This window comes from Gobius niger (genome assembly GCF_951799975.1).
Source record: "Gobius niger genome assembly, chromosome: 15".
NCBI lineage: Eukaryota > Metazoa > Chordata > Actinopteri > Gobiiformes > Gobiidae > Gobius > Gobius niger.
In genome coordinates, this window is record NC_136866.1 from 14,010,179 (window position 1) to 14,035,763 (window position 25,585).

General features: G+C 41.8%; 3 protein-coding genes and 1 long non-coding RNA gene across 5 annotated transcripts in view; 3 read left to right on the forward strand and 1 right to left on the reverse strand.

The window, feature by feature from the left end:
- Positions 1-2,486: 2,486 nt before the first annotated feature.
- On the reverse strand, positions 2,487-7,750 carry LOC306974586 (adenylate kinase 7-like). Its single transcript, XM_079571899.1, has 17 exons — positions 7,569-7,750; positions 7,311-7,448; positions 7,131-7,245; positions 6,949-7,043; positions 6,766-6,876; positions 6,611-6,694; positions 6,448-6,536; positions 6,175-6,265; positions 6,029-6,106; positions 5,727-5,873; positions 5,527-5,655; positions 5,236-5,446; positions 4,693-4,758; positions 4,412-4,609; positions 3,907-4,124; positions 2,749-2,907; positions 2,487-2,679 (listed from the first exon to the last, which is right to left on the reverse strand). The coding sequence occupies exons 1-17, from the start codon at positions 7,644-7,646 to the stop codon at positions 2,632-2,634; spliced, it is 2,055 nt and encodes a 684-aa protein (XP_079428025.1). The 5' UTR covers positions 7,647-7,750; the 3' UTR covers positions 2,487-2,631.
- A 1,088-nt stretch (positions 7,751-8,838) lies between these two features.
- On the forward strand, positions 8,839-11,143 carry LOC306974844. Its single transcript, XR_013793666.1, has 3 exons — positions 8,839-8,864; positions 9,930-9,995; positions 11,088-11,143. It is a non-coding gene; the product is annotated as an uncharacterized lncRNA (long non-coding RNA).
- A 4,043-nt stretch (positions 11,144-15,186) lies between these two features.
- On the forward strand, positions 15,187-22,228 carry LOC306975160 (granulocyte colony-stimulating factor receptor-like). The gene is made up of 15 exons (XM_079572579.1): positions 15,187-15,390; positions 16,516-16,797; positions 16,937-17,066; positions 17,146-17,306; positions 17,379-17,500; positions 17,687-17,846; positions 18,675-18,751; positions 18,823-19,051; positions 19,135-19,299; positions 20,474-20,575; positions 20,660-20,803; positions 20,889-21,026; positions 21,103-21,181; positions 21,289-21,364; positions 21,444-22,228. The coding sequence occupies exons 1-15, from the start codon at positions 15,333-15,335 to the stop codon at positions 21,810-21,812; spliced, it is 2,292 nt and encodes a 763-aa protein (XP_079428705.1). The 5' UTR covers positions 15,187-15,332; the 3' UTR covers positions 21,813-22,228.
- A 2,158-nt stretch (positions 22,229-24,386) lies between these two features.
- rngtt (RNA guanylyltransferase and 5'-phosphatase) overlaps positions 24,387-25,585 on the forward strand; it is a 122,164-nt gene continuing 120,965 nt past the window's right edge. Inside the window, exons 1-3 of one of the 2 annotated variants that reach the window (XM_079572386.1) lie at positions 24,387-24,808; positions 25,170-25,306; positions 25,392-25,501. In XM_079572386.1, the coding sequence (XP_079428512.1) occupies positions 25,406-25,501 (96 nt within the window). In that variant the 5' untranslated portion in view covers positions 24,387-24,808; positions 25,170-25,306; positions 25,392-25,405. The remainder of the gene's footprint in view (positions 24,809-25,169; positions 25,307-25,391; positions 25,502-25,585) is intronic. The other variant, XM_079572385.1, reaches the window with a different exon arrangement.

A 25,585-nucleotide genomic window follows, 5' to 3' on the forward strand; every position in this document is an offset into this window, starting at 1 on the left:
CGGCCTGCTGCTTTAGAGTCCACAATTTGCCCAGAGAAGACCGTTATAAACAATCTGTGGCATGCATTTTTGGGGATAATTTGAAGGTTATTTTTAATGTCAACGTATAGTAACCTTTGTGGGTTTCAGACACTATATTTTGAGGACTTTTGACCATTGAGAAGACATAACATAACATTTTGGGTCAAGGGGTTACATTGTAGCCTTCCTCACAAAAAAAGTGGTGACCAAAATAGTAGTAGTAGTAGTAAGTACAGTAAGGCTATGACTGGTCAAAGATTTCTCCTATACTCCTTGCACATTTTCATAACTTTTCACTTTTCTGTTTTTGTTGCTAGTTTTGACCCTTTTTTCAAAAAGCTTTTAGATATGTGTTCGGTGCAGGTGGGGGTAAAGAGGTTAAAATGAGTGAAACACATGGCCAAATAAATTTGTTACTTTGGAGACTTTTTTGAAATGTTGTGGAACTGAAAGTATAATCTGTTGTTTTTAAATATAAGGAATAAGAGTCGAGCGTTTGCAACATAAAAACTAGTCAAGTAAAGTACAGATCCTTAAAGGAATCGTTCACAGTTTTTCCATGCCGAGATATGTTCTTACCTGAGCTTAGACGAGTTCCTGTGTACTTGTCTGGTCTTGCCCTGTTGCGTGCCCTTGGAAGAGTTTGGTCGCTTCCAACTTCAACCCGTTTGGAGCTATAGGAATACACTGGGAGAGGCCAAATGCAAACAACATCTTTGGTCTTTTTACGTGACTGAGAGCACACAGTTCTTCCATTCTGTGATATGTTCCCACCTGAGCTTAGACGAGTTGATACGTACCTGTCTGGTCTTTGTGCGTGCCCGTGGAAGAGCGTGGTAGCTTCCAACTTCACCCCCGTTTGGAGCTATAGGAACACATTGGGAGAGGCCAAATGCTAACAACATATTTGGTCTTTTTACGTGACTGAGAGCACACAGTTCTTTCATACTGAGACTGAGCACACGCACAAAAACCAGACAGGTGCGCATCAACTCGTCTAAGCTCAGGTTAGAACATATTTCAATGTGTAAAAACGGTGGCCTGTTCCTTTCAAAACAGTACTTAAAGGAATAGGCCACCGTTTTTACATACTAAAATATGTTCTTACCTCACTTTAGTCGAGTTAATATATCCCCGTCTGGTCTTTGTCCGCGCGCTCTGTCATGCAAACGGAGCACATACGCAGCCTCTCCCACATGTCACATAGCTCCAAAAAAGCTCACGATAGAAGCTACCAAGCTCTTCCACGTGTTCCCTATTTAAATAAAGTTACGTGAAGTGTTTTCATGCGAAGTATATTTACACAGAAATGTAGCATGTCGATTTTATAAGCAAATAAAAAGGGGGACTATATTGTGAGGCGTAATGATACGAGGAGCACAGCGTCCGCGTAGTAACGTAGTAATAATTGAAAACCCTGTTAGAGACCACGATCAAGGCGCTTGCGAAAATGGTAGTGTTGCGTTACAGCAAAAGCAACAGCAGTGCAAGTTCCTGGAGCGAGAGGCATAGATAGGCCCCGCCGCACAAACGCTGTTTTATTTCTGACAGCTATATTTCCACTGTTCAAGGACTTTATTTTGAGCTGGTTCGGAAGCCGCCGCCTTTCACCACTCAGCCATACGCTTCCTCTCTGCTTGTTCAGGTGAAGGCCTTCGATTCTTCACGTTTTCTGACAGCTGGTATTAAAGGAGACATATTTTAATAGAGGTTTTCCAGCGACCAGACGGCACTGAAGTCGTTTTTTCCTAATCGTCTGAAGTGTTTATTGACTTACAAGGGAGGAGGGTAAAGTATGTCCTGTGTGACTTATCCATCGTTGCTCTAGTAGCCGTGCAGTAAAGTTTGCGAACTTGCAGTGTGAACCCGCTTGTATCCATTTTATTTCCCCCATCATGCCTTGCAGCAGGTAATGTTTATGATGTCACTGTTTGTGTGCGCACCATCTGGGATCGGTGAGTCATGTTTCCAGTCAGGCCGGACAGCCATTTACATCCTCAGCATGTTTTGTGGCATTTTCACGCTGCCAAATTCACACAGTCGCCGAATGCAGCGCCGCCAGCACAGGGCCCTTTATGACTTTCACACTATTACTGTGTTAATCGCTCCCTCTTCAAAGGAGTGGGCGCTGTTGTCAACAATGTCCTTTAGAGCTCATTCTCATTAAGTGGAGAAGGAAAGGATCTCATTGCCACACGATCATCATATGAATATAAATAACATGTATTTTCAGTATAAACTAACAAGTGCCTCATCCATTCATCCATTTTATTATATTCAAATATAATGAGTGGCATATAGTTAATACCGGTTTGTACTGACCAAGGATTTAGTTTATTTACAAGTACAAGAATATTTGTAATTTCTTTGCATTTTGTGTTTGAAATATGTCATTCATATTCAAAACTATTTAGATAGACAACATATAATAACTATAATATTACAAATATTCCTTTCTTGTAGTGCAATACCTTTTCAGTCCAATAAGACATTTAACATGGAGTTTACCCCCTCTTGTGGCTAAAAGGCCTACTACATCTGCAAAAATGTGAAATGGCAAACTTCACAAACATGTTTAAGGTTATTTTGTTGATTCCAAACAATAACATCCTAATCCTCTAGTGGGCTTTCGTCATTGTTCCTGAGCAGATATTCAGCCTGTGAAGAGAATCTACATTTAGAACAGTAAACTTGTTTCTAATGGTTGCTGCGTGGTAGATGCTGTACCAGGAAGTCGACTGGGTCCTCGGGCCGGGCCTTGGAGCACTCCAGCATGGCCTCAGACAGCGAGGGCATCACGTACTTCATCAGGTACATCCTCAGGGGGAGAGACTGGGCCGACAGCAGCTCCTGTTGTTGTCTCTCCAGCTCGGAAAGGTTCTGCTTCTATGGAACACAGAGAAGAGTCATAGTTGTGATTTAAAGTTTTAATAGTGCTAGTAATAGTCAAATAAGTAAATAAATATGTAAGTAAGTTTCGACCTCTTAACCCCTGCCTGAACCAAGTGAATTTTCTCCATTTCAGCTTTACCCAAATCTAAAAGCTTCAGCGTATAGGCCAGTGTAACGCCTCATTTGAAAGCTAAGACCTACACAACTGATCATGACTTTTTTGTCACGTTGTTGCTGCGTTTTTGTCACATTGTCATGTTTTTCTTCTATTTTTTTTACTTTTTTCATTGTGTTTTTGCTACGTTTTTGTCACTTTGTTGCTTTTCCGGCACGTTAAGTCGCTTTGTTGTCGCATTTTCATCCTCATTTTCCTCGCTATTTTGATGCACTTTTTTTCTTCAGCTTTCAGATTATGGCAATGCCAAACTTGAGAAAATGTGCCGTTAATGCGGGATGTAAGAGGTTGAATAAATAAGTACGTAAGTGAGTCAGTAAATACCATATTTTCCGAACTATAAGTCACACTTTTCTAGTTTTTTCTAGTTTAACTGGGGGTGCGACTTATACTCAGGTGCGACTTATATATCAAAAATATATAATTTCACATGTTTGTTATTTTCCACAGCTGCTCGAGGGCGCTCTAGGCTTGTGTACCAGTATCTGCTACGCCTGTACCACTGAAGATTTTAAAAACTGTAATCGAGCAGCAGAAAAAAAGTTTGGAGCGTGCACCTTGTGACGAAAAGCGGAGATGACTCCTACTGCGATAAAGAAAACTAAAAAAGCTAATCGCGGGCTAAAAGCTTGCTGGCCACAGCTAGAGGACCGAGTTTGCAAATGCTTGAACAATGTGCAGCCAGGAGAGGCTTGTTAACGGTACCGTTACGCCTCATGCTCAGGTGATTGTCAAGGCTGGTGCGAATTATACTCAGGAGCGACTTATAGTCTGGAAAATACAGTAGATTCTCATGTGTGTTTTGTTAATTTCCTCACCCACTGCTGATAGTGAGCTGCCATCTCGGCCAGAGTGGCTTCATTCCTCTGCTTCCTCTGCATCGCCTCAGAGGCCCGTCTCCGTCTCCTCTCCTCCTCCTGCCTCCTCCTCTGGGCTTCCAGCTCCTCAGGACTTGGCCCGTAGTTTTTGGGCTCCCCCACCATCTCGATGATCTTCTTCAGTGCTGCTGTGCACTCTACATCGTCCGCATTCACCTCTAGAATATCAATTAAATGAATTAACAACCGTGATAACAGTACTGATCATGTTGGCCCAAATCAGTCCTCTGTCATATTTGTATTTAGCATATTAGTAGCAGGAGAGGTTTTTGCTGGTATGTGGCTCAAATTACCAAGATTGATTGCAATTAGATGTATTTTAATGTTCAGTTTTCCACCATTATGCCACTTTTACAGTTTCTCTCCCTCTCTTTCCCACTCCCAGGCTTGGGAAAAGTGACTGAACATGCTCATACAGTGCATGTAAGCTTCTCCAGATACAAACCGATCTCTTCAGGGAAAATCTCCAGTTCTTCAAAGTAGTCGAGCAGCGTGTCTTCAGCAGCACAGCGCTCCCTGTAATCCTTCAGACGGGAGAGGAAGGCGTCCTGCGTGTAGCCCATCTTCTCTGCCATGCTCTCCGGAAGCTCTTGGACTCTTTCAATTAGGAACTCGTCAGGGGCCGTGAGGACAAAGATGTTCTCTGCAAAACGGGCGGAAGGGGTCGTCCCGGTAAATGCTACTGTGAAATTTTGGAATACTTACAGCTGCTTGTAAGTTTGCTACCTGGTGTGATCTTCTTGTTGTACGCTGGTTCCATGGTTACTGACTCCTGAGTCTCTGGGTTTGCATCTTGACAACAAATGAGAGGAAATGTCACAAAAAGAACTGCTACAAGAATCACCTGCATGTCAGAACAACTTTGTAGAGTTACAACTACAGGGTTAACACTTTGGATATACAACAAGGACACAAGATGAACTTTTAACCCCTTAAAGAAACAGATGGCCTGTTCCTTTAACCCCCACCTTAACCGAGTGCACTATCTCCAGGTTAGCTTTACCTGTAGACCAATGTAACGCCTCATTTGAAAGCTAAGATCTACAAAACTGATTTAAGCTTCTTCCTTGTTTTTGTTGTCAAGTTTTTGTCAAGTTCTAGTTGCGTTTTGTTGCATTTTTGTCACGTTCTCAGTTCTTTTTTGTATTGTTTAGGCCACATTTACTTGTTTAACTGTGATGGAGCTACAAAAATATGAACAACCGTGATTTCCATTTGACAGTGATTAATTGCGTTCAACCTTATAACAATAAAAGAAACATCACTCACCAAAGAAGAGCAACTGGGCCTGTTCGTACGTATGAGGGAAGCCGTCCAAAACAAATCCTTGGTTCAAACATGGCTTTGAAGAGAGTTTTTCCTTGACGACATCAAGTAGTGTTTTATCAAATGAGACCGCTCCACCTTCCTCAAGCCTTCCCAGGATGTCCTTGAGCTCTGCTTGCTCTGCAGGTGTAGCACCTTCACTCTCTGGCGCCTCCTGTGACAACACGGACAACAGCTCTTCAGTAAAATTATGATGATAAATCTTTTTTTTGTTTTTTTTACCCATCCACTGACCAATTTCCTGAGCTTCTCCTCAACCACGTCTCTGATCTGGATGAGGTGTACTTGGTAAAAATCGCAAAGCTTCTCCGCAATTGTTGTCTTCCCCACGGCAGGAGGCCCGACCATGAAGATCCTGATAGGCTGCCGGAATAAAGATCAGCACAAAAACACGTTTGTTCTGAACTTAATGTATTGCGTGACTGTGACCTTACAAGAAGCTTCCTGGTGACTCTGTATTCCTCCACAATGCTGTCAATGTTTTCCACCATCCCGGCCTCGGAGATCCATTTGAGGTTCAGATCTTTTATGACGGAAGCCTCCAAAATGAGATTGACCTTCAGGCAGTCCAGCTCTTTGGGCTAAATGACCATTTAAAGTATGTTAAAGCTACACAGCTGTTAATAGTAAAGATAGACATTTGTACTACTGCCATTCGTTTGCCTTGTCTAGACTTTATAAGCAGAAGTCCTTCCCAATAAAATCATCTCAAATTGTCTACACATTAATATCTTACCTGAAATGCATTCATAGAGATTGCGTCTTGTTCTGGGAATTCTTTTACATTTCCTGAACCGAGTGCAACGCTGATCGCCTGAAGAAACACACTGGTCAAAAAATGTGCCACTAACACGTTATGGTAAATGATGAAGTACAACTTACAAGTACAAGTTCTTCCCATGTGTTTTTCGAGTCATCGACTGCGAGGATGTACTTTGGCTTTGGCTTGTTCAGGATAATGCTTTGAATCACTCTAGCAAAGCAGCGGTGGATTTGTTTATTAATTAATATTAAATAAATGAACTGGGTAACGTTTTACACAATAAACAGAAATGGGATGTTTGTTATTGATGTTATCACTCTTGTGACATAGCAAAGTATAACCTTGAATGTTCCACGGTGTGGCTGAAATACGTATTTTAAGAATAGGCTCACCCTCCAAGGTCATATACGTGAATCATAGGTATGTAGTTTATTCCCTGTCCAAATATTGGAAGCTCTGGGCTTTGCATCAACCAGGAATTCTAAAAGAAGAAGAAATCAAATGTATTTATAGAAGTGTGGCCAAATACACTATATAATGTATGTGTGCATTTACCTTGAAAAAGTAATGGAAGAGGTTTTCTCCTTTTCCGTACTGATGACCACTGGCAACCACATAAGCTGGAAGTCGGGTCTTTTTCTAACATAAAACATAATATTAAACAAATATGATTTCATTGGCATTGATGTTGTGATGAGTATAAAACCTACAGTTCGCCCGAGTTTCATGACAAGTTTCTCCAGTTCATAGTGCGCTCTAAAACTGGTATGCGGCCGTCTTCTTCTGAACTCCTCCTCGGATATTGGGACGTCTGCTTCGTCCTAAAAACAGTAAATGAACACATTAACTTAAGATGGATTCTTTCAAGAGCATGATAGTAATGTTATATTTACTGGATTCTGAGGCTTAGTCATGGCCCACGTCATTACTGTAGAGATTAAGACGAACAATTTTCTGGACTTGAAGCTCTCCATCTCATCATGAAGAGCTGTTGTTGATGAAAACAAAAAGAAACATAACAAATATAACTGTCTTCAAGCTATTATAACAGAAAAAATGTAAAATCATTTATTACCTGTTAGGGCCCATGAAGCCTCCTCAATCAGTTTTTGTGTGGCATTTTCAGAGATGTTGTACAGAATGACATCACACTCCAGTAAATGACCCAGAAGCTCTTCACGAGTCGGAGACTTTGGGAGACAATTACATTTTTAAAACAAGTTAACCATGAACTCAAATTAAACGTTTTACTCACAATATAGTGTTCCATCACTCCACTCTCTTTATCATTTTGAAATGAGGATGACACTGTCCCAATGATGTGAAAAGCAGGTTCTCCACCTACAGGAGGTTCCTCCCCCTCATCTTCCTCAACCAGGCACGTGGATAAAAACTGTTCATACAATACGTGGACAGACCAATACATTTCAATATAATACCCTGATTGAAGTACGTGATGAAAGTAGCTAGCGTCAGAATTAGCATAAACCATGCTAACTTTACCTAGCTTTACCTTAGCAATGTGTTTTGAAGAAAAGACGTCAACATCATTCACGAATATTCGTTTAGTCTCTGGCTTTTTGTCCTCCATTCTCTGTCAATGTAATGATATATAAAGTCTGCGACGTGGTGCTTTTTCCACTTCTGTGATCTGCATAAATAGCAAAAGTTTGGGTTGCTAGGGACTCTGGTTGGTTGCTATGCTTCTGACGAATGAAACGTGGGAAAGTCGCTACTGACGCAGAGCACGTCGGGCGAGGAAGTTTATTCACTTCGAGGAAAGTATATAATTGTATAAAGTATATTGTATAAAGTGTATATAATTCAATGGAGGAAAGCGCTTATCTAAAAGAAACCATAACAGAATCATGACGTTAATGTATTCCGTAAAAGAAAATGTATTTTAAATATGTATCAATCAATCAATGATCAATACCTCAAAAACGAAGTGCGCACAAACGCTAATTTTATGTGCACAAACGTGCACAAACGAAGCACAAACGTGCACAAACGAAGCACAAACGAATGACACCAATTTGAAGCAAATCGGACACTATGGGGGGGCTAACTTCACACAAGCCAGGGACTTCCGTTTCCAAAATTCAGCAGCATCTTTCTGTCAACTTCACTAAAACAAAAGAGGGACACATTACGTCTGAACTAGAGGCTCTTCCGCCTGTAGAAGCGGGTGTTTACAACATTAATTTGCGCAGGATTCAATGTGTCTACCTCAATGGTAGATACGGCCAAGAATGCCACATTTATCTGACATTAGACTAAGCGGAGTAAAATTGGAATATTAGACATAAACATTTGCATAAAAAATAACATAAATAGTTTTGTCACAATTCCCTTAATGACTTTTAATGCTGTCTCACAGAAACCCCATGGCTGGCTGTGTAGCGCAAACAAAAGGGGGACATCGCTCCAAATGTTGAACGTGATCATAAACTCCAGTATTTGACCTTTTAAATCTCCAAGTTCACTGTAAACCCATAATCCATTGCCCTATGACATCAACGCGCCAAACTTACGTCTTACGTCTATGACTATTACCATGGCAACTGTGTGTGGTACATTTGGACTTTGAGTTCAACACTGACTGCGGACGGTAGCTACAGGTGCGTAACTTTAGCCTTTACTGCTTTAATTGGAGTCTCCACATTTATCTGTTGACAAAGTAAAAGCAGTTTAGCTTACACTCTTTTATATTTTTGCCAGATTTGTGAGAACTATCAACGGAAAACTTCGAAGATGGATCATCTGGACTTCCCTCTGGACAACGACGCCCTGGACCTGCAGGTTCGAGGTATGTATCCTCATACTCTTAGTTTTTATTACCTACTTATGTTAGGCTTTAGGTTTTCTTTTAGTGTGTGACATATTTTTCCAAAAGTACTGTTGTAGCTAGGCCTTTGTTCGGTTAGGATATATGCTAATTGATGCTAACGCTAGCAGTGTATCCAAATACCTTGTTCAAACCGGTCAAATCCATCGGCAAAACTGCAAATGATCGAGGTATTAGCAACTGTACAGTAATAGTTCATCACTTTGAGTGGAGAAAAACATGTTTTAAAACTGAATTTTGGGGTTAACTTGGCTTACGTTAGCTAGTTTTAGTAACACTTCGTTCGACAATTTCTTCAAAATGTCTTGTATAAAACCTTGATAAAACTAAGAAACCAACACTTAATTATAATTCTTTCTTTTTTTGGGCTGGGTGTTGAATTTCACATTAGTAGCAACATTTTGAATTAAATGGTGCTCGCTCTTATTTGAATGTTTAGTTCAAGTGTATTTCATTTCAGTTCATGTATTTACTGCAAGTCTTTATTTTACACTACCTTGACATTGTAGCGAACTAAATTCAGTACAATGTAATGAGCTCTGTAACAATCTGTAATAACTTGTACCTATGGGTTAGACACACAATGGAATAACTTGTGTTAGTACTTTGTAGGTACATATTGTAATAGGACATGAGATCCTTAGGGTTAGGGCTTAAGGTTAGAGTTATGTCTTATTACATTATGTCCCTACAAACTACTAATACATATTAATCCATTGTGTATCTAACCCATAGGTACAAGTTATTAGACATTTTACAGAGCACATTACATTATACTAAATGTAGTTAGGTACTGTAAAACAAAGTGTTAACAGTCTTGTGCGGAACCAAAAGTCTTGAGGCAACAGTGTGTTTTGGGACTTTGACACGTGCTCAGACACAAGGCACCAGGACTGTGCTCTTCAGAGACAGTTCCTACAATGTCCCACACAACAAAAACAAATGAATGCCAGTTTAATTGCACTGAGTTAAGCTTAAAAGTTGAGATTAGAACAGATTCTAACACAAGTATTTTTGTGTGTTTAGGAGACGCCCCCTGGCTGCCTCCTGATCCTGCGGTCCTTATCTTCGGTGCTGGGGACGCTCTCCCGGGTGAGCCTCTCCCGCGTGCACCTGTTGACCCTCCTCCTGTGCCCCTTCACTTCGGTGCTGGGGATGCAGGCTCCATCGTCCTTTTTCCACCTCTCCCTTTGTTTCCTCCTCCGGGCCTTCCCCCTCTTCCTCTTGGCCCCCCTCCGGGCCTCCCTCCTCTTCCTTTTGCCCCCCTTCTGGGCCTCCCTCCTCTTCCTTTTGCCCCCTATCTGGGCCTCCCTCCTCTTCCTCTTGCCCCCCTTCTGGGCCTCCCTCCTCTTCCTCTGGGCCTCCCTCCTCCTCTTCTGGGCCCTCCCCCTCTTTCCCCGGGCCTCCTTGCACTTCTGGGTTCTCCGCCTCTTTCTCCAGGCTCCCCTCGTCTTTCTCCGGGCCGCCCCCCTCTTTCCCCGGGTCTCCTTCCACTTCCAGGTTCTCCCCCTCTTTCCCCGGGCCTCCTAGCACTTCTGGGTTCTCCCCCTCTTTCTCCAGGCTCCCCTCGTCTTTCTCCAGGCCGCCCCCCTCTTTCTCCGGGTCTCCTTCCACTTCCAGGTTCTCCCCCTCTTTCCCCGGGCCTCCTAGCACTTCTGGGTTCTCCCTCTCTTTCTCCGGGCTTCCCTCCTCTTTCTCCGAGCCCCGCTCCCTCTCCCCCTTCCCTTCCTCTTTCTCCTCTTTTGTCTTGCCCTGAGTCTCCTCCTCCTTTCTCCCGCTCTCCCCTTCCCTCACCGTACTCCTCCCCTCCTTCCTCTCCATCCTCACTTTCTTCTTTCTCTTCTATCTCTTCTCCTTCCTCCTCTTGTCCTTCCTCCCCTTCTTTGTCCTCCTCCTCTTCTCCCTCCCCTCGTAAGCGCTTTAGGGAGGACGACGATGCTGAGGCCAGTCCTAAGAGGTTGCGCCGCAGGTTTGAGTGATTCAAGCCTTTTCTGCTATTCTAGTGGAGTGTTAACAGTTTGTTGGCCTCTACGTCTTTCACACTTTCATTTCTTGCCTTTCTCTGTACAGTTTGACATTAATTTTTATTTTCAGGTCCTGGCTCTGTGTCTCTCCCTGAGGCACAAACATATTCCCTCCCTTACCCTCGTTGTTAAATTTAACCTCAATTTTTCTTTCCAACAGGAAGAGATGGGCTGTTTCTGTGTGGTCCCCTCCATCGGCACACTTTCTACACTGACTTCTTATCTACGCGGTGGTTTCTGGTTGTTTCCAGTTGGGTAATGTGTCCTGTTTATTTCAGACTTTTCTTCAGTTCCTGTTGCATCATGGAGGAGCTTCACCACCAGGGTTAGTGAGAAATGTCTTGCCGACGCTCCAGGGGATGAGGTCTACTCAGACGGGGAGGATTTGGTGAGTTAGAGGTTGGTGGGTTTCCTCTATTGTTGTATGGGCTACGGTCATCTCGCAGAGGAAGACCGGCGCGTTCCTCGAGAAGAGTTTTGGGGGCCTCCACGCCGGTTGGTCTTCCCCAGATCCCTGCCCCACAGCAACGAGCAGAGAACCTGTCTCCAACCGTCAGCGCAATGCAGAGGATGTTTGAGGAAGCGCTCCACCATCAGGACCTCGGTCAGCTCTCTCTCCCTGCGCCCTCCCATCCCGGATTTGTCTTTGTCTGCTTTGGGATTTCTCGGCAGATCCAAGCGCAGCATGGATGAAGATGACAAAGACGAGGAGGACGGCGCCAAGCGCCCGCACCTCTCCTTTTCTGAAGGCGGCTCCAACAGCCCCTCCACTTCTGCTTCCACCCACTACTTCCTCTACCCCCACCTGCTCCAGGACCCAGAGTCAGACAAGGACTGAGTTTTAGCCTCTGACTTCTGGATCTGGAAAGTCTGTAACAGCGACATTTACCACCCTCCACACCACCGCGCTTTGACCAGTGTACAGCCTTAACTTAACCGTTTCTGCGGGTGCTTAAAAACACCAAAAGACCGTAACATATATATTTCATGTAGTAGTAGTATTTGTGTGTGCTTTTAAAACAAAAAGACAAAAAACATATTTCTTGTTCTATTAGTAGTAATAGTATTTGTGTGTGCTTTTAAAACAAAAAGACAAAAAACATATTTCTTGTTCTATTAGTAGTAATAGTATTTGTGTGTACTTTTAAAACAAAAAGACAAAAAAACATATTTCTTGTTCTATTAGTAGTAGTAGTATTTCTGTGTGCTTTTAAAACAAAAATACAAAAAACATATTTCTTGTTCTATTAGTAGTAGTCGTATTTGTGTGTTTTAAAAACTAAAAGACAAAAAACATATTTCTTGTTCTAGTAGTAGTAGTAGTAGTAGTAGTAGTAGTGGTAGTATTTGTGAGTGCTTTAAAAACAAAAGACGTTAAACAAATGTGGTAAGTAGCTGTGTTTCCAGTTTTCTGAATGTAAAAGTAGCTGAGTGAGGGCAGCAGTGGCTCAGCTGGTGGAGTCGGACCTCTAATTCAAAGGTTCGATCTCATACTGGCAGTGCACACTGTCGTTGTGTCCTTGGGCAAGACACTTGACCCGCCGTGCCTCTGGTGTAGATGTGTGAGTGGAGAGAGTGTATGTGTGAATGAATGACTACTGTAATAAACTGTAACGTGGAGATTTGGGTTTGTCCATGCAGCAGCAGTTTGTGGGACACTCCTTACTTCCGCCGTTTCTCTTGTTTTGTTTGGTATTTCACTGTATTAACGTCATAAAAAGATTTGACTTACCTCTTTGCACTTCATTTTGGTTTGTCAAAAGAAACAATAGCAATATTAACAGGTGTGAGACATGTAGAGAAAGACCTTATTATCATTTAATAAAAATAGAATAATAAAATGTTACTTTAAAACGGGCCAAAACTCACCTAATGCCTTATATTTATGACTGATGCTGTAAAAGTAAAGATGAATAGGAGTGTGTTTTTGTTGGTAGGGTTGTGTATGTTTTTCTTTTGTTTGTTTACAGGGGAAACATCTGCGAGTGAGCGTGGCACCAGCAGAGGGCGTCCTGTCCCAACACCACACAACATGAGAGTGACCTGTGATTTCTCAGGAGGCTGCAGCTCTTAGTAAATGGTAAATGCGATACATTTAGTATCTAGCATTTTACATCAAGGAGCCGCTCACCCATTCGCGCTCTTATACATTGATGTGCGCAGGTACTGGAGGCCATGTGCACAAAGACACAACCACAACCCGCAGGAGATGGGATTCCAACCTTGTGATCACGAGACCACCCGCTCTACCATCTGCACCACTGTCTAACTTTCTTGTGGGAAGTCACATATCGCTGACGTGCCTGTAGAGGAGCTCTGGTGGAGGTGAGATTTGTATTTCATTTTTTATTTTCCCTCCCCTAGCCTCCATGTTAAATTTAACCTCATGTTTTCTCTCATATAGGAAGTGAGGGCTGTTTCTCTGTGGTCCCCTCCATCAGCACACTTTCTACACTGCGCCTGCCCCGGAGTGATCCCTTTGCAGTCATCAGAGGAAACTGCTCCTCATCCACCAGGCCGTTGAGAAGGTATATGGCCTGATGCCGCTTACCACACCAGGTATGAAGCTGAAGATTGCACAGAGCGCAGACCCTGCATGCGCAAAAGTCTAGTCCACAGCCTGAGTTCACAAACACAAGATCAAGCCCAGAGTCCCATCCTGGACCCTGTCCCCACCACACCACCAACCTGCCCCCATTTTCATTAAATATTTTTAATATTGCACAATAAATAAAGTCTTTGCATTTGAACTTTGACCGTTGAGAGTTGGTTTTTTCTCGGGTGAACGGGTAGCTAAGTTTCTCCATTAGTTAGTGAGTTTTTAGTTCAGGAGTTACACTAAGGGACAGAGCAGAAAAATGAGTAAAACTAGGTCTAAAATGTTTAGTTTCTGTGACACAAGGATACTTACTGTTTTCTGGTTTTAGTGGACATGTAGTGTTTGCAGAAGCTAATGTGAGTGGACATGTTATTGATAAAGTCGGAGAAAGTGAAATGTGAAGTTTCTGTTTCCTATATTAAACTATGGGAGCGCTCCATCAAGGGGTGGGTGGGCAGCGTCACAGAGCACAGGACGACCACGTATGCACGGATCTCTGAGTCAAATCTGAACGAAGTACTCCTGGACTGAAGCAAACCAGTCGAGTGTGTGAAGCTAAACACTAATGTGACAGTTCCAGACCAGTTCTGTAACTGCTGTTTAGGCGCTTTAACCCCAGCAGGGAAGCTGAAAGTGTAGAATCTTCTCCCCTGGTGAAGATGACGTCTCGTGTTGCAAGCAAAAGGAAGATCTTGAAGAATCGCTGATCGGTGCAGAGGAGCAGATTATTTTTAATCAGGTTGGTGATGCCAGTATCATAATGTCCTCTTTGCCCAAACAGCAGCAAATCCACAACTGAGCGCCAAGGCGAGAGCACAAAATCATCCAAATAAAAAACACCTAACAGAGTAGTGTCCAAAAGCTTTATGTGAACTCCAGTGTTTTACATTTTCAAATTTCTCTTAATTTTATATTGTAGAATGTATTAGAATCAGCTTTTACAATATAATCCTCTATTCTATTCTATTAGAGTTTGACTGGAATACAAGTGTATAATCCCTGGAATGCTGTAAATTGTTATAATGAACTGTAAATGTAAGCTGTATCAGTGTCTTTTTATAGCCTTTTCTGACCAGTGTTTGCTTGTGTTTAGGCGGTGTAGTCTGGCTGTTTGTTGTGGACCATCCCACTAGGGTTGGGGACGCAGGCAACTATCCATGTCAGTCTCTCCTGTCTTTCCCTCCTCCACCTCCTAATGCAGTCACTCCTGTCTATCCTTATCCGCGGTTTCATTATCACAGCAATTGAAAACTTCCAGAAAATATCAGTTCGGAGATAGTTCAGTTGTAATAATTAAATATACCAGTAGAGGGTGACAACAAACCATACTTTTTAAGCTTAAAATTAATCTTTTTTCCAAACTGTTAAAGCAACAGAAGCCTGCAGAAAAGTAACAGCTGATTTTTTACGTATCTTAGGTAATATTCAAATTATAATAATATATTTCAATCTTTCACCTATGAGTCAACGGTTTATTAAAGAGAACAGTATATGAGTCGTCTTTTCCCAGCAACCACTTGCATTAAAAGCCTCTCTCACTTTCTCTGTTAGTATTGATTATGAAGCTGACAGTTCAAGTTGGCCTGACTTCCTCTTTTACGCTGTGGTTTCTGGTTGATTCCAGTTGAGTAATGTGTCCTGTTTGTTTCAGACTTTTCTTCAGTTCCTGTTGCACGATATGGAGAAGCTTTGCCACCAGCATTAGTGAGAAATGTCTTGCCCACGATGCCAATGGCTCAGCAGACAGTTCCGACTATTGAGGAGCAACTGTGAGGTCTCTGTGGATTCAAAACGTCGGATTCAACCATGTATTTGTTCCTAATAATCCATTGTGCTATTGCTTTGCTTGGCACAAAATGTTATGGTAAGTCTTTTCTTCTCCTCGCACTAGCCTGGCTTCAAGTGTTTTTACTGACTCTTTGATATCGAACTAAACAAGGCATTGCTGAATACTTTCATTTATGATTCTTTTGCCTTTTTGTTTCACTTTGTCCTTTCTTTCATCCTGTGTTTGACATTGCAAAACCAAAGATATTTTTAACATTTTGAAAGACAATCCAAAGTTTGGAAATCTGCATAAAAGCGTCCTTTTTATGTGTTTTATTGTGATTTATAAAAGGTAATACATCTCAGCCTAGTTTGCCTGAAGCTGGAGGGCACAAGTACAAGTTTCTGGCCATTCTTCCAGCTAAGAACCTCCAGTGTTCAGTCTTAATGAAGGTTACGGATGTGGGCATGTTTTGTGGCTCCACAACTAGAGGTCATAGGTCGTATTTGTAAAAATGTTTACCAAATATAGAATAAAAAATATCATACATACAGTACCTTTTAACCATTGGAGGATTGCACTAGCACTAATTCAGACTGGTTCGGAAACAGTGAGAGAGAGTTCTTTTAAGTGTTGCAAACTGGTTTAAGCTGTTGTAAGCCCAATGTGTATGGGACTCATTCTGCTATTTGTCACCAGAACCAAGACAAAAAAATGCAGTTTTTCAGTAGCCAACATCTCAGTTTTGGGCTGGTGCTTCACAGCTAGAAGGTCCAGGTTCAATCCCTGGCTCCCCTGGGCCTTTCTGTGTGGATTTTGCATATTCTCCCAGTGTCTGTGAAGGTTTCCTCCGGGTACTCCAGTTTCCCCTACCACTAAAAACATGTACAAAAGGCCAGAATGAATGAGAGTGTGCATGAATGTTTTTTTTGTTTTTTTTTTACCTTTATTTAACCAGGAAAGTCAAGATACACACTCAAGTACGAAGAGAGCAACCCAATGAGTCCCTTGTATATAAACCTGTACCAGTTTGTGAGTTGCCAAACCAGGCTGTCCGACCCGGGAGTCCAGTTCACACTGAGTTCGTGGACCACAGTTTGTTATGAAGCGCAGAGAGGCATGAAAAACCCAGTCCAGCATACGCAGAGCCTGGACTGGGGCATGTGTATATGTATATTAATAAGCTTGAATAATGGACACATATGTTGTAATCTCTTTTAGGTGACAATGAGAGGAGCTTCAGAGTTTTTCCCACGGACCAGTACATTGAGGAGGGGTCTGACGCAGAGATTACATGTCAAAGTGTGTCAGGGAAAGTTTTCTGGACGCTCAATAACAGACGCGTGAATGAAAGTCTATCACACCGGGTCAGCTCTACACACACCGTCCTGCTGCTGCCCTCTTCACTCCTCCAGGACCCCACCCACCCCACGTCTATCGTCGAGTGCCGAACTGATGACAACAACCACCAGATCGTGGGAGGCACCACTGTCCGAATTTATAGTAAGTGCTATTCAGTGGTCATATACTGTTTATCTAATTTGTCATAAATATCGGTTTTCCCCTATATTGGCCCTATTGGGAGGTTTTAACAACAAACGTAGATAATACTAACTGTAATTGTGTTCCTTTTTTTCCCCAGCTAAACCTCACAACTTGACCTGCATTTTACATTCAAACCATGAAATGAAAGAGGGCTTGCCGCGCCTGTTCACATGCAGCTGGGAGCATCATATCAATTCACAGCTGATGGTCAACTACTCTGTCATGTGGTTAGTGCACACATTGACCAGCAGTTTGTCTTTCATTGTTTATTTATTTATTTATACATATTTTATTGTTGTTATACAGTGGCCAAAGGGAAATCTGCAAATCGGATGTAACAAACTGTGATATAAGTACACTAAATGCATCCATATCATTTGTGAAGAAAAACACAATCTACATAAAGGCCAAAACAAAGGACTGGGAAGCTCACTCCAGCAATTACACCTTTAACGCTTCACAAATATGTAAGTTATATTTGTGTGTTTATTTCAGTATTGGTTTCCAGTTTGTGTTATGACACCTGTACTGTATTACAGTCAAAATTCCTCCCAGGAGAGTCAATGTCACAGCCATTTCGGGGAATGTTTTGGTTGAGTGGGACAGTTTACCAAACATGGGTGTCGATGGCCGATGTCAAGTCAAATATGAGCATATGAAGGTAGGCACATTTTTCTCATCGTGCAGTCAGAACTTGGTAGGGGAGACAGCTTTCAGGTTCTAACTCTAACCAACTTGGCATGTCATGAAGATTTAAAGTAGGTAAAATATTACATATTAGATACTGTCCACTTTTCCCTCCTGTGTTCATTTCTGTTATAGTCAAATGTGTGGTTCTTTATCACAGGAAGTTCTGAACAAGACACTGACTCCTGGTGAAAAAGGGAGACTAACCATCGGCACAGTGGAGTCCTGCCGTAAATACAGTGTCTCTGTCCGCTGCGCTTTGGACCAGGCCCCTTGGAGCTACTGGAGCCCAGAGAGGACTGTCCTGACCAAACTCAAAAGTAAGAACACAGTTAGGAGTTACAGTTCTCATCGTCTTAACTGTGTTTTAAGTGCATGTGAAGCACAGTCAGAAGTTTTATTATAGTACATTGTTTTTCCAATTGAAAGGGACCTGGGGAAAGGTGCTATAAATAAGTGAGGGGGAAAAAAAGACACCTTCCTTTCCCGAACAAAACCCACTCTGGTTCAGGAAGGAACATTTCCATGCAAAAGTCCCATAGGCTTTAAACTCTTAATAACAATGGAAGAAGTGGATAAAAAAACATTTTACCTTTGGAAGGCAGAGCAGGTTTTGAAGTATCGGTAGGCGGAACTGTTGAGCTCTAGAAGTCATCCTTTTGGCAGCTTCAATGTACTGGCCATATTTTTATGTTTACAATAAAATGAAAGCGGAAGCATGCACATTTGAAAATGTTTCTTCTCCAAACTCTTTCTTAACTTCTCAATGTTTCTTAGTGATGAGTTTACTTCATAAATAGCTTCATAAATAGACAAATGTCTTTTTTCACAAACTGTAAGTTCCCAGTTATCACTTCTACAATATACCAGACAAAACACTTTTCCCCCACTACTTACAAAATTCGGTGAAGACTTTAAGCTCTTAATCATAAATAGATACTGCCAATATAGATTATGTAGCTGAGCTATCATAACAGCAAGACCCAATGTCACAAACATTTCAATGGTTTCAAGTGCTTTAAAAAATCTGTGTTATGGCTTGGCTTATTAGTCATATTGTTATGTGACTAAACACTGTCATAGTAACTATGAAACACAATGTTTTTTTTAGCCTTTATTGAGTCATGCACTATTTGTACTATCATTAGATAGCGATGTCAAGCTGGATGTGTGGAGAAAAGCATCGAAGCAACATGGACAAATAAATGTTCATATCAAGTGGAAGGTACATGGAACTTAAAGTGAAAAAAAAAAAGAATATTTCACCATAGTAAAAGCTTCTCTATGCCTTCGCAGGGGATGCCTTCAAATTGCCCCGGCACACTGAATTACAGCATCAGCCATGCTCCTTACAACTTGCTCTCTTCCAGTGCAAATTACACCAGGACTTTATGCTCAAATAGCTCCTGTGATATTATCCTCAGCCAAGAAGCTCACAGAGTGAACCTGACAGTTTTCTATAATGGAGCCTTTCTGGCAGGGGACTCATTTTATCTCTCTGCTTTTGCTGAAGATGAGTCAGACAGTAAGTGCTATCGATTTTGTTCTTTACACTGTATGTCGTCAAGTAATTGCACCATTCCCTCTTATTCGTTGTATCCTTGGTAGGTCTCTTTTGTGTGAAAAATATTGACACCAAACATGAACTAAATGGTCTTGTTGTGAGCTGGACGTCTCCCTCTCAACCCGTTACTGGTTACGTTATTGACTGGACGCACAATGGAAACGAGTTTGCCTGGAGGAGAACTGAATTCACCAACGCTACATTACAAGGTAAGAGACGAACACCTGAGAATTTTAAATCTTTTCTGGCACTGACCCCAGCAACTACAATAACCTCCGTCCCATCTCAAACCTTACATTCATCTCGAAATCCTCGAAAAAATTGTCACCTCTCAACTTCTTTCTCATCTCTCGTTGATTGGTCTCTATGATCCTTTTCCATCTGGTTTTCGTCCCTCGCACCTTACTGAAACTGCTCTGTTAAAAATCGTGACCCTCTCACTGCAGCTGATTCTGGACTCTTCACTATCCTCACCCTCCTTGATGAGTGCGGCCTTTGAGACAATCTCTGACAGTATCCTCCACCATAAACTTTCCACAACTGACATCACTTTCATCCCATTCCACTGACTCCAATCTTCAGGCCACACTCATTCATTTAGCTTAAATCTATCTAAAAAAATAAAATAAAATCCCAGCCTTCCCGTGTCACTTTTGGAGTACCCCAGGGTTCTGTCCTTGGCCCCCTCCTCTTCATCACTTACTTTCTATCACTTGGCCATATCTTCTGTAAATGATTCATTTCCTGGGTGACACTCAGTTCTATCTATCCAGCAGACCTTTCCACCCTTTCCACCTGCCTTTCTGAAATCCAAAGCTGGTTTACATCCAGCATTCTTGAGCTCAAAAGTAAAGTAAAGTGTCCTTGAATGTCCGGAAAGACGCTTGTCGATTAAATTCACTCCCATTTATTATTATCTTAACTAAATAATTTTACTTTAGGTCTAGTTCGTAGGACAATAGTTGTAGTCATTTGTTTTAGGTTTTTTAGAGTTTATTAAATTTTACAGCAAAACAAAAGGACTTTTTCAGTAGTAGTGGTAAAAGCTGTACAGAAATGAGAAGTTGTTTAAATTGTGAGATTAGCAGTAGAAGAGTAGTGGTACTTATTGTACTGTAATATGCTTCTGTGGTTCATTTTATACTTCCTTTATAACAAGAATTCCATATAGTTTACTCTCATGGTGTTTCCATAACATCTGCTATCATTCCAGTCCACACTCACGCTTTTGAGAGCAGGAGGAGATATATGATAAGTATTAGTTGTAATGAGCATGAATGTTCTGTGTTATCTTGAGTCATAATCTTCAGCATTAAAGTGTTTCGAGGAATGGTTGTTGTCATGCCTCGGGGCTGCTTCCTAACAGCTTTCTGTGGTTAACAGGCCTTGCAGATAAGAGGCCCTACAACATAACCGTCACTCCCCTTTTTGGCCACAAGACAGGACCGTCCACACAAATCTCAGGAGTTTGTTCAAGCTTTGCAAGTAATGTCAGACGTTCACATTTTGCATAACCTATTGCTCATAATACTGCTTAACATACTATTTACTTATCTTCCACAAATTTAGATCCTGGGAATGTGACTATTGACAATCTCGAGGCCTATGACACAAGTGCCCATGTGAGCTGGAGTATCAGGCAACAGGAACGCTGCAGTGACGCTGTGGTGAATTACACCATCTTCTATGGGACGACACATGGACCAAAATTCAGTAATTATTAAACGAATTTAAAAAAAACTTTTTTTTTTTTTATTATTATTTTGGATGGTAACTTGTATAATCTTTACTTCTTCAGATGTAACTGTTACAAACTCAATGCAGGAGGTGTATTTGAAGAATTTAAAACCAGGCACTTATTACAGTGTTCATGTTGTGGCCAGAGCTCGTTCTGGCCCTTCAAAGAGCGAAGGGCAATTTAAGACAAAGCTTTTCGGTAAGTTGTGAGTATTTCTGATTTATTGTATGTACGACACTGTAAACTGGCCCATAACAAAATTCGGATTTTCTAGATCCACGGCTCATCTATATTTTCAGCGTCACTGGAAGCATACTTATTATATTCGGTCTTTGTTTATGCTGCACTATTCGGTAAGTTTGAGATTTGAGCCTATTTGGATGAGTTCGGACATGTTTCTAATATTTGTGTATGTGTATGTGTGTGTGTGTGTGTGTGTGTGCGTGTTTGATCCCTAAAGAAAATTGTATGAAAGGCCTGTGCCAAACCCTGGCCATAGCTCTCTGGCTCGCTGGCCACAAACCACACATCCAAAGGTGAAACGCTTGCTTGTTTTTGCGCATCCTTTTGTCAAAAGCTGGTATAATATATGTTAACTTTTACTTTTCCCCCCAGACTTTATTGCCTTTCGAGCCTTTCAATACTCCATCAGAGAGCATATGTGAATGTGTCTATACAGAAGAAATGTACCAAACTTCAATAATGACCAACTGTAAGTTCCCAGTTATCAGTGACCAAAGAAATCGGACAATGCCATCTCCACAAAACTATGAGAGGCTATATTTACCTGCAAGAACACCACACCAATGTGGTGCCAGAGATTCCATGTCACGTCTGAATTCAGAGAGCAGCCAGTTTAACCCTTACAGAAGTCAGAGCGCAGACAGCCCTGCTCCAAGAACCAGTAAACAGAACAAACTCCTCGCTATGAGACAGCAGGAAAAGACACCATCATATGTGTCATTGGACATGTTTGATTCATGATTGATGATGAGCAAATGAAACCCGAAGCCCAAGCCGAGCTATCAAACAAAAGTTATATGAAATGTGCATAATCTGCTCATTGTTGCAGCTCTATTTATTAGAATACTGTAATCTTTGTGTATGGAAAGGATTTATCTAATCTGGTTGTCTCTAACTGATTATTACAGCATGGTAATTTATTAATAAAGCGTATTATAATAAATGTATTTGTTTTCTATTTGTGGTTTTGTATTGTTAACACAACATACAACAGTTGATTCTTGAATTTTAAGGCCAGCTATGAAGCGGTCTGTCTGGATATGTCATCACCTGCACTGTCTTATGAAACTGGCTGTTTTTAATGTTGACTAGTGTCTAGACTAAGTTTTATGACACTTTTATTTATTTTTTGGTTGGTTTGGAAAAATAGCAGCCTCAATCAGATTGTGAAATCAGTTGGCAAACTGATTGGACAGCCACATGTGAGTTTGGAACATAGATCTAATAATTAGAGATATAGCCGGTGTTCCATTCAGCCTCATTCATTGTAATGATCCCTCATTCATTGTAATGATCCCGAGTTGTCTGTGAAACTTACATGGCTGCTCATGCAGCTTGTTCCTAAAAAGGGAAAAAAAGGGAAGCCCCACACTCACAGGGCGGGCGCAGCCTCCACAGAGCCCTGGAGCACTGAAAAAGCTTTTAGCTGTTTAGGGCTGACGTACAAAAACCAGAGTGGTTAAAAATATTTCTACCCCAGCGTTGTCATGTGAGTCATAGCGATTTTTAGAAAAAAGAAAAGTCTTTGGAGCCAGGCTTTTAAGCTGTTCTAGGGAGGTCTGAAGTCCCATTGGAATCATGTCTACCAAGTGTCTTTTGGGATCGCCCCTGGCCAGAAGGGGGTGGTATTACATCAATGTCAGCTCCCCGCCATGGGGACCATAGGCTTTTCGACAGGACCGGAACGGACCGGAGCGGTTTGAGGGTGTTTCGACAGCCAAAAGTGAACTGCTCCACTCCCAAAGGGGGGTCCAAACCGCTCCAGTCCCAGACCACTTCAGCCATAGGGACTGGAGCGGTTTGCAAACTAGACCGGTTTGGGGAGAAAAGGGACGGGAGCTTGTCACCACTCTGATTGATCAGGCCTTTGAAAGGCAATAGTCGCCTTGCATATTCAAAGCTTTCTTTTCACATATGTAAACCAGGCTCTATCATGACACAGTTCTTAACTTCTGTATGTGCGTCTAAATGTGAAAGTTAACACATGGCACAGCTGATTTTTACTTTCACTTCTGTAGGGATTGAGCCGAGAGGCCGAGGAGAACTGAGCTATATTAAAGTCCATTTTATAAATTAGGCAAACATTTACATATGATTTTTCTCTTATCGCAATATAAAGGCCATAATAATTATATAGTATTTTTTTGTTGATGAGCATTCTGTCCCACCTAATGGCCAAATTTTGCATATACAAAGGTGTTTTGATGCAAGACTAAAGCACATTGATATCAGGCTGTGGTTGTTGCCTGTCACATGCATATAAATGCCCTTGGCCACTCCCATAACGACCCAGACCAATTTACCCTAAAGACACTTGAAACACTAACTTGCGGGCACTGCTCCTCCCTAAATGAACCGGTCTCAAGTGAACTGAACAGGTCCAGTGCTGTCGAAATGGGCCTATAGAGAAGCATGGGTTGGGATCACTCTACACCAATCAGCTGCAGACACAGCCCCAAACCAGCATCATGAGGGACCCGCTGTACCCCTTGAACCACCTTTTTCAATATATGCCATCGGGACAGAGACTGGTTAAAAAAGGTAGAACCAATAGGAACAGAGACAGTTTTACACCGGCAGCAAATGTCTTTGTTGTTGTCTCTTTAGGCATCAGGCTTTGCACACCTTAACCAAGTTGTCTGTGTCATTACACTAGTGCAGTGGCTCCCAAAGTGGGGTCCAGGGCCCCCTGGGGGCCCTCAGAGGCACTAGTGTGTTTGGGCCTCCAAAGCTTGTCTGCAAAACAAGTACAATGATAAAAAAAAACTACATTTTGATAAGAAAAATACATTTATCTGGACAATTGCACCAGTTTAAACCAGTATAGCCTATGGTCATTGCCAGATGTTACCTTTTATTTCATTTTAGCTGTAAAATTAAAACAAATCCCTTTGAATGGAGTAAATTGTTATGATTTGGGGGCCCCGAGAGATTTTCTGATCAATAAGGGGGCCGCTATGTCCCTACTAGTGCACTAGTGCATATGCGCTGTGCCTCTTGAACTGTCATCCTATAAATGTGGGGGTTCCTGCTCTGCTCTTCACTGTTCAATAAATGGAGAACATGGTTCAAACCAGTTCCTCAAAAGAATATCTGCCTGGCTTTTTTGCACACTGTTCAGCTACATACTATTGAATGTATGTGTACTGATTGTGCCTCTCTTGCAATATGTTATATACCTATGAGTACTTGTACTTCCAAGAAAGACACCCGAACGTCAAAGAACTTACATGGTTACAACCACTTTGTACATGTTCCTGCAGAGGGCAGTGTTGCTCGCTCTCCTAATAGTTTCCTTCACAAGAAGAAGGCTAGTCAGATTAGCCACAGCTAGCTCCTGGAGAGAATGAATGCTGTGGTAATGTGATGCTAGCAGCTAATAACTAACTGTTTTACAGAAGGAGACAAACCAGACAAAAATATAATTTTTGGACTGTCGTTGCACCTTGGTCTGAACCACTGAGATGCACGGGCACTTGTCAGAACTCGGATAGGAGCTTGGGTTATTGAATGTTTTGCCCTGCACCTGGAGCTGAAGGGCCTTGAATCCACGGCGCTCGGGTTTACTGCAGACGGGACACGGGACACCACCTGTGGGAGCTGTAAGCTCACAGCTAACTAGCTCTACGAAACTTGAGTTGGTTTTGGACATAAAAGCAGAAAATCCTGAAGAATGTCACACAACGGACCCCCACCTCGTTGGCGGAATTGTCCCCGCAGAGGACAGCCTGTGGCAGGTGAGATTATAACAACAATATAGCTTTTATTAGCTGCTGAAAAGGGGAGCTGAGCTAACACATGTGCTGTGGCTGCACTTCATACATGTAAACAAAACCAATGTGGCTTATGGCAGAAACGTATACATTCATCAAACCTTGAATAAACTAACATGTGCCGCTTTCGGTTTTATATTGTATTAAATCACGGACAGTGCATGCACATTTGCACATTTAAAAGGAAGAAGTAGTTGTGCATATGAGAAGGCAAACCCTAGGAAAACCCAAAATGTCAAATAAAGGCGACAAAGTTATAACATGGTTTCTGGTTGTCTGCAATTTAAGTGTATTTATAAACTTTAAGGCTTGGATGTCTTTGTAGGGTCACGTGTCCAAACAAACCACTGTAGAAGGGATGCTGAAAAAAAAAATGGCGCGTGCAATGATGCTACTCTTAATAGGATTTGACCTGTATGAATCTAATCTCAAAGAACCTGCGCACATCCAAGTCCATAGCATGTAAACACGTCTTTTGCATACGTTGACACGAATGTACCTTGTTTAGAACAAAATACAATGATTTGCTATTTGATTGTGATTTTAGGAAAGTTCCTGCCTATGAAAACAATGCTGGGCCCCAGATATGATGAACAAGTTGCTGAAGAGAACAGGTTTCACCCAAGCATGTTGTCGAACTACCTAAAGAGTATGAACGTGAGTCATGACTGTGCAATAACATGTCCTCTTACTCTTATTACGGCTGATTATAGAATTTGACTAGAAATGCATATCCTGACT

Bases quoted from the DNA above. Each gene is read 5' to 3' on its own strand.
- LOC306974586 (XM_079571899.1), bottom strand. From the start codon at position 7,646: ATGGAGGACAAAAAGCCAGAGACTAAACGAATATTCGTGAATGATGTT. The intron at 6,107-6,174 runs GTAAGTTGTACT...GTGTTTCTTCAG, and splicing joins CATGGGAAGAACTTGTACTT to GCGATCAGCGTTGCACTCGG. The intron at 2,908-3,906 runs GTGAGGAAATTA...TGTGTTCCATAG, and splicing joins CAGCTCACTATCAGCAGTGG to AAGCAGAACCTTTCCGAGCT.
- LOC306975160 (XM_079572579.1), top strand. From the start codon at position 15,333: ATGTATTTGTTCCTAATAATCCATTGTGCTATTGCTTTGCTTGGCACA. The intron at 15,391-16,515 runs GTAAGTCTTTTC...AATCTCTTTTAG, and splicing joins GCTTGGCACAAAATGTTATG to GTGACAATGAGAGGAGCTTC. The intron at 21,027-21,102 runs GTAAGTTGTGAG...CGGATTTTCTAG, and splicing joins ATTTAAGACAAAGCTTTTCG to ATCCACGGCTCATCTATATT.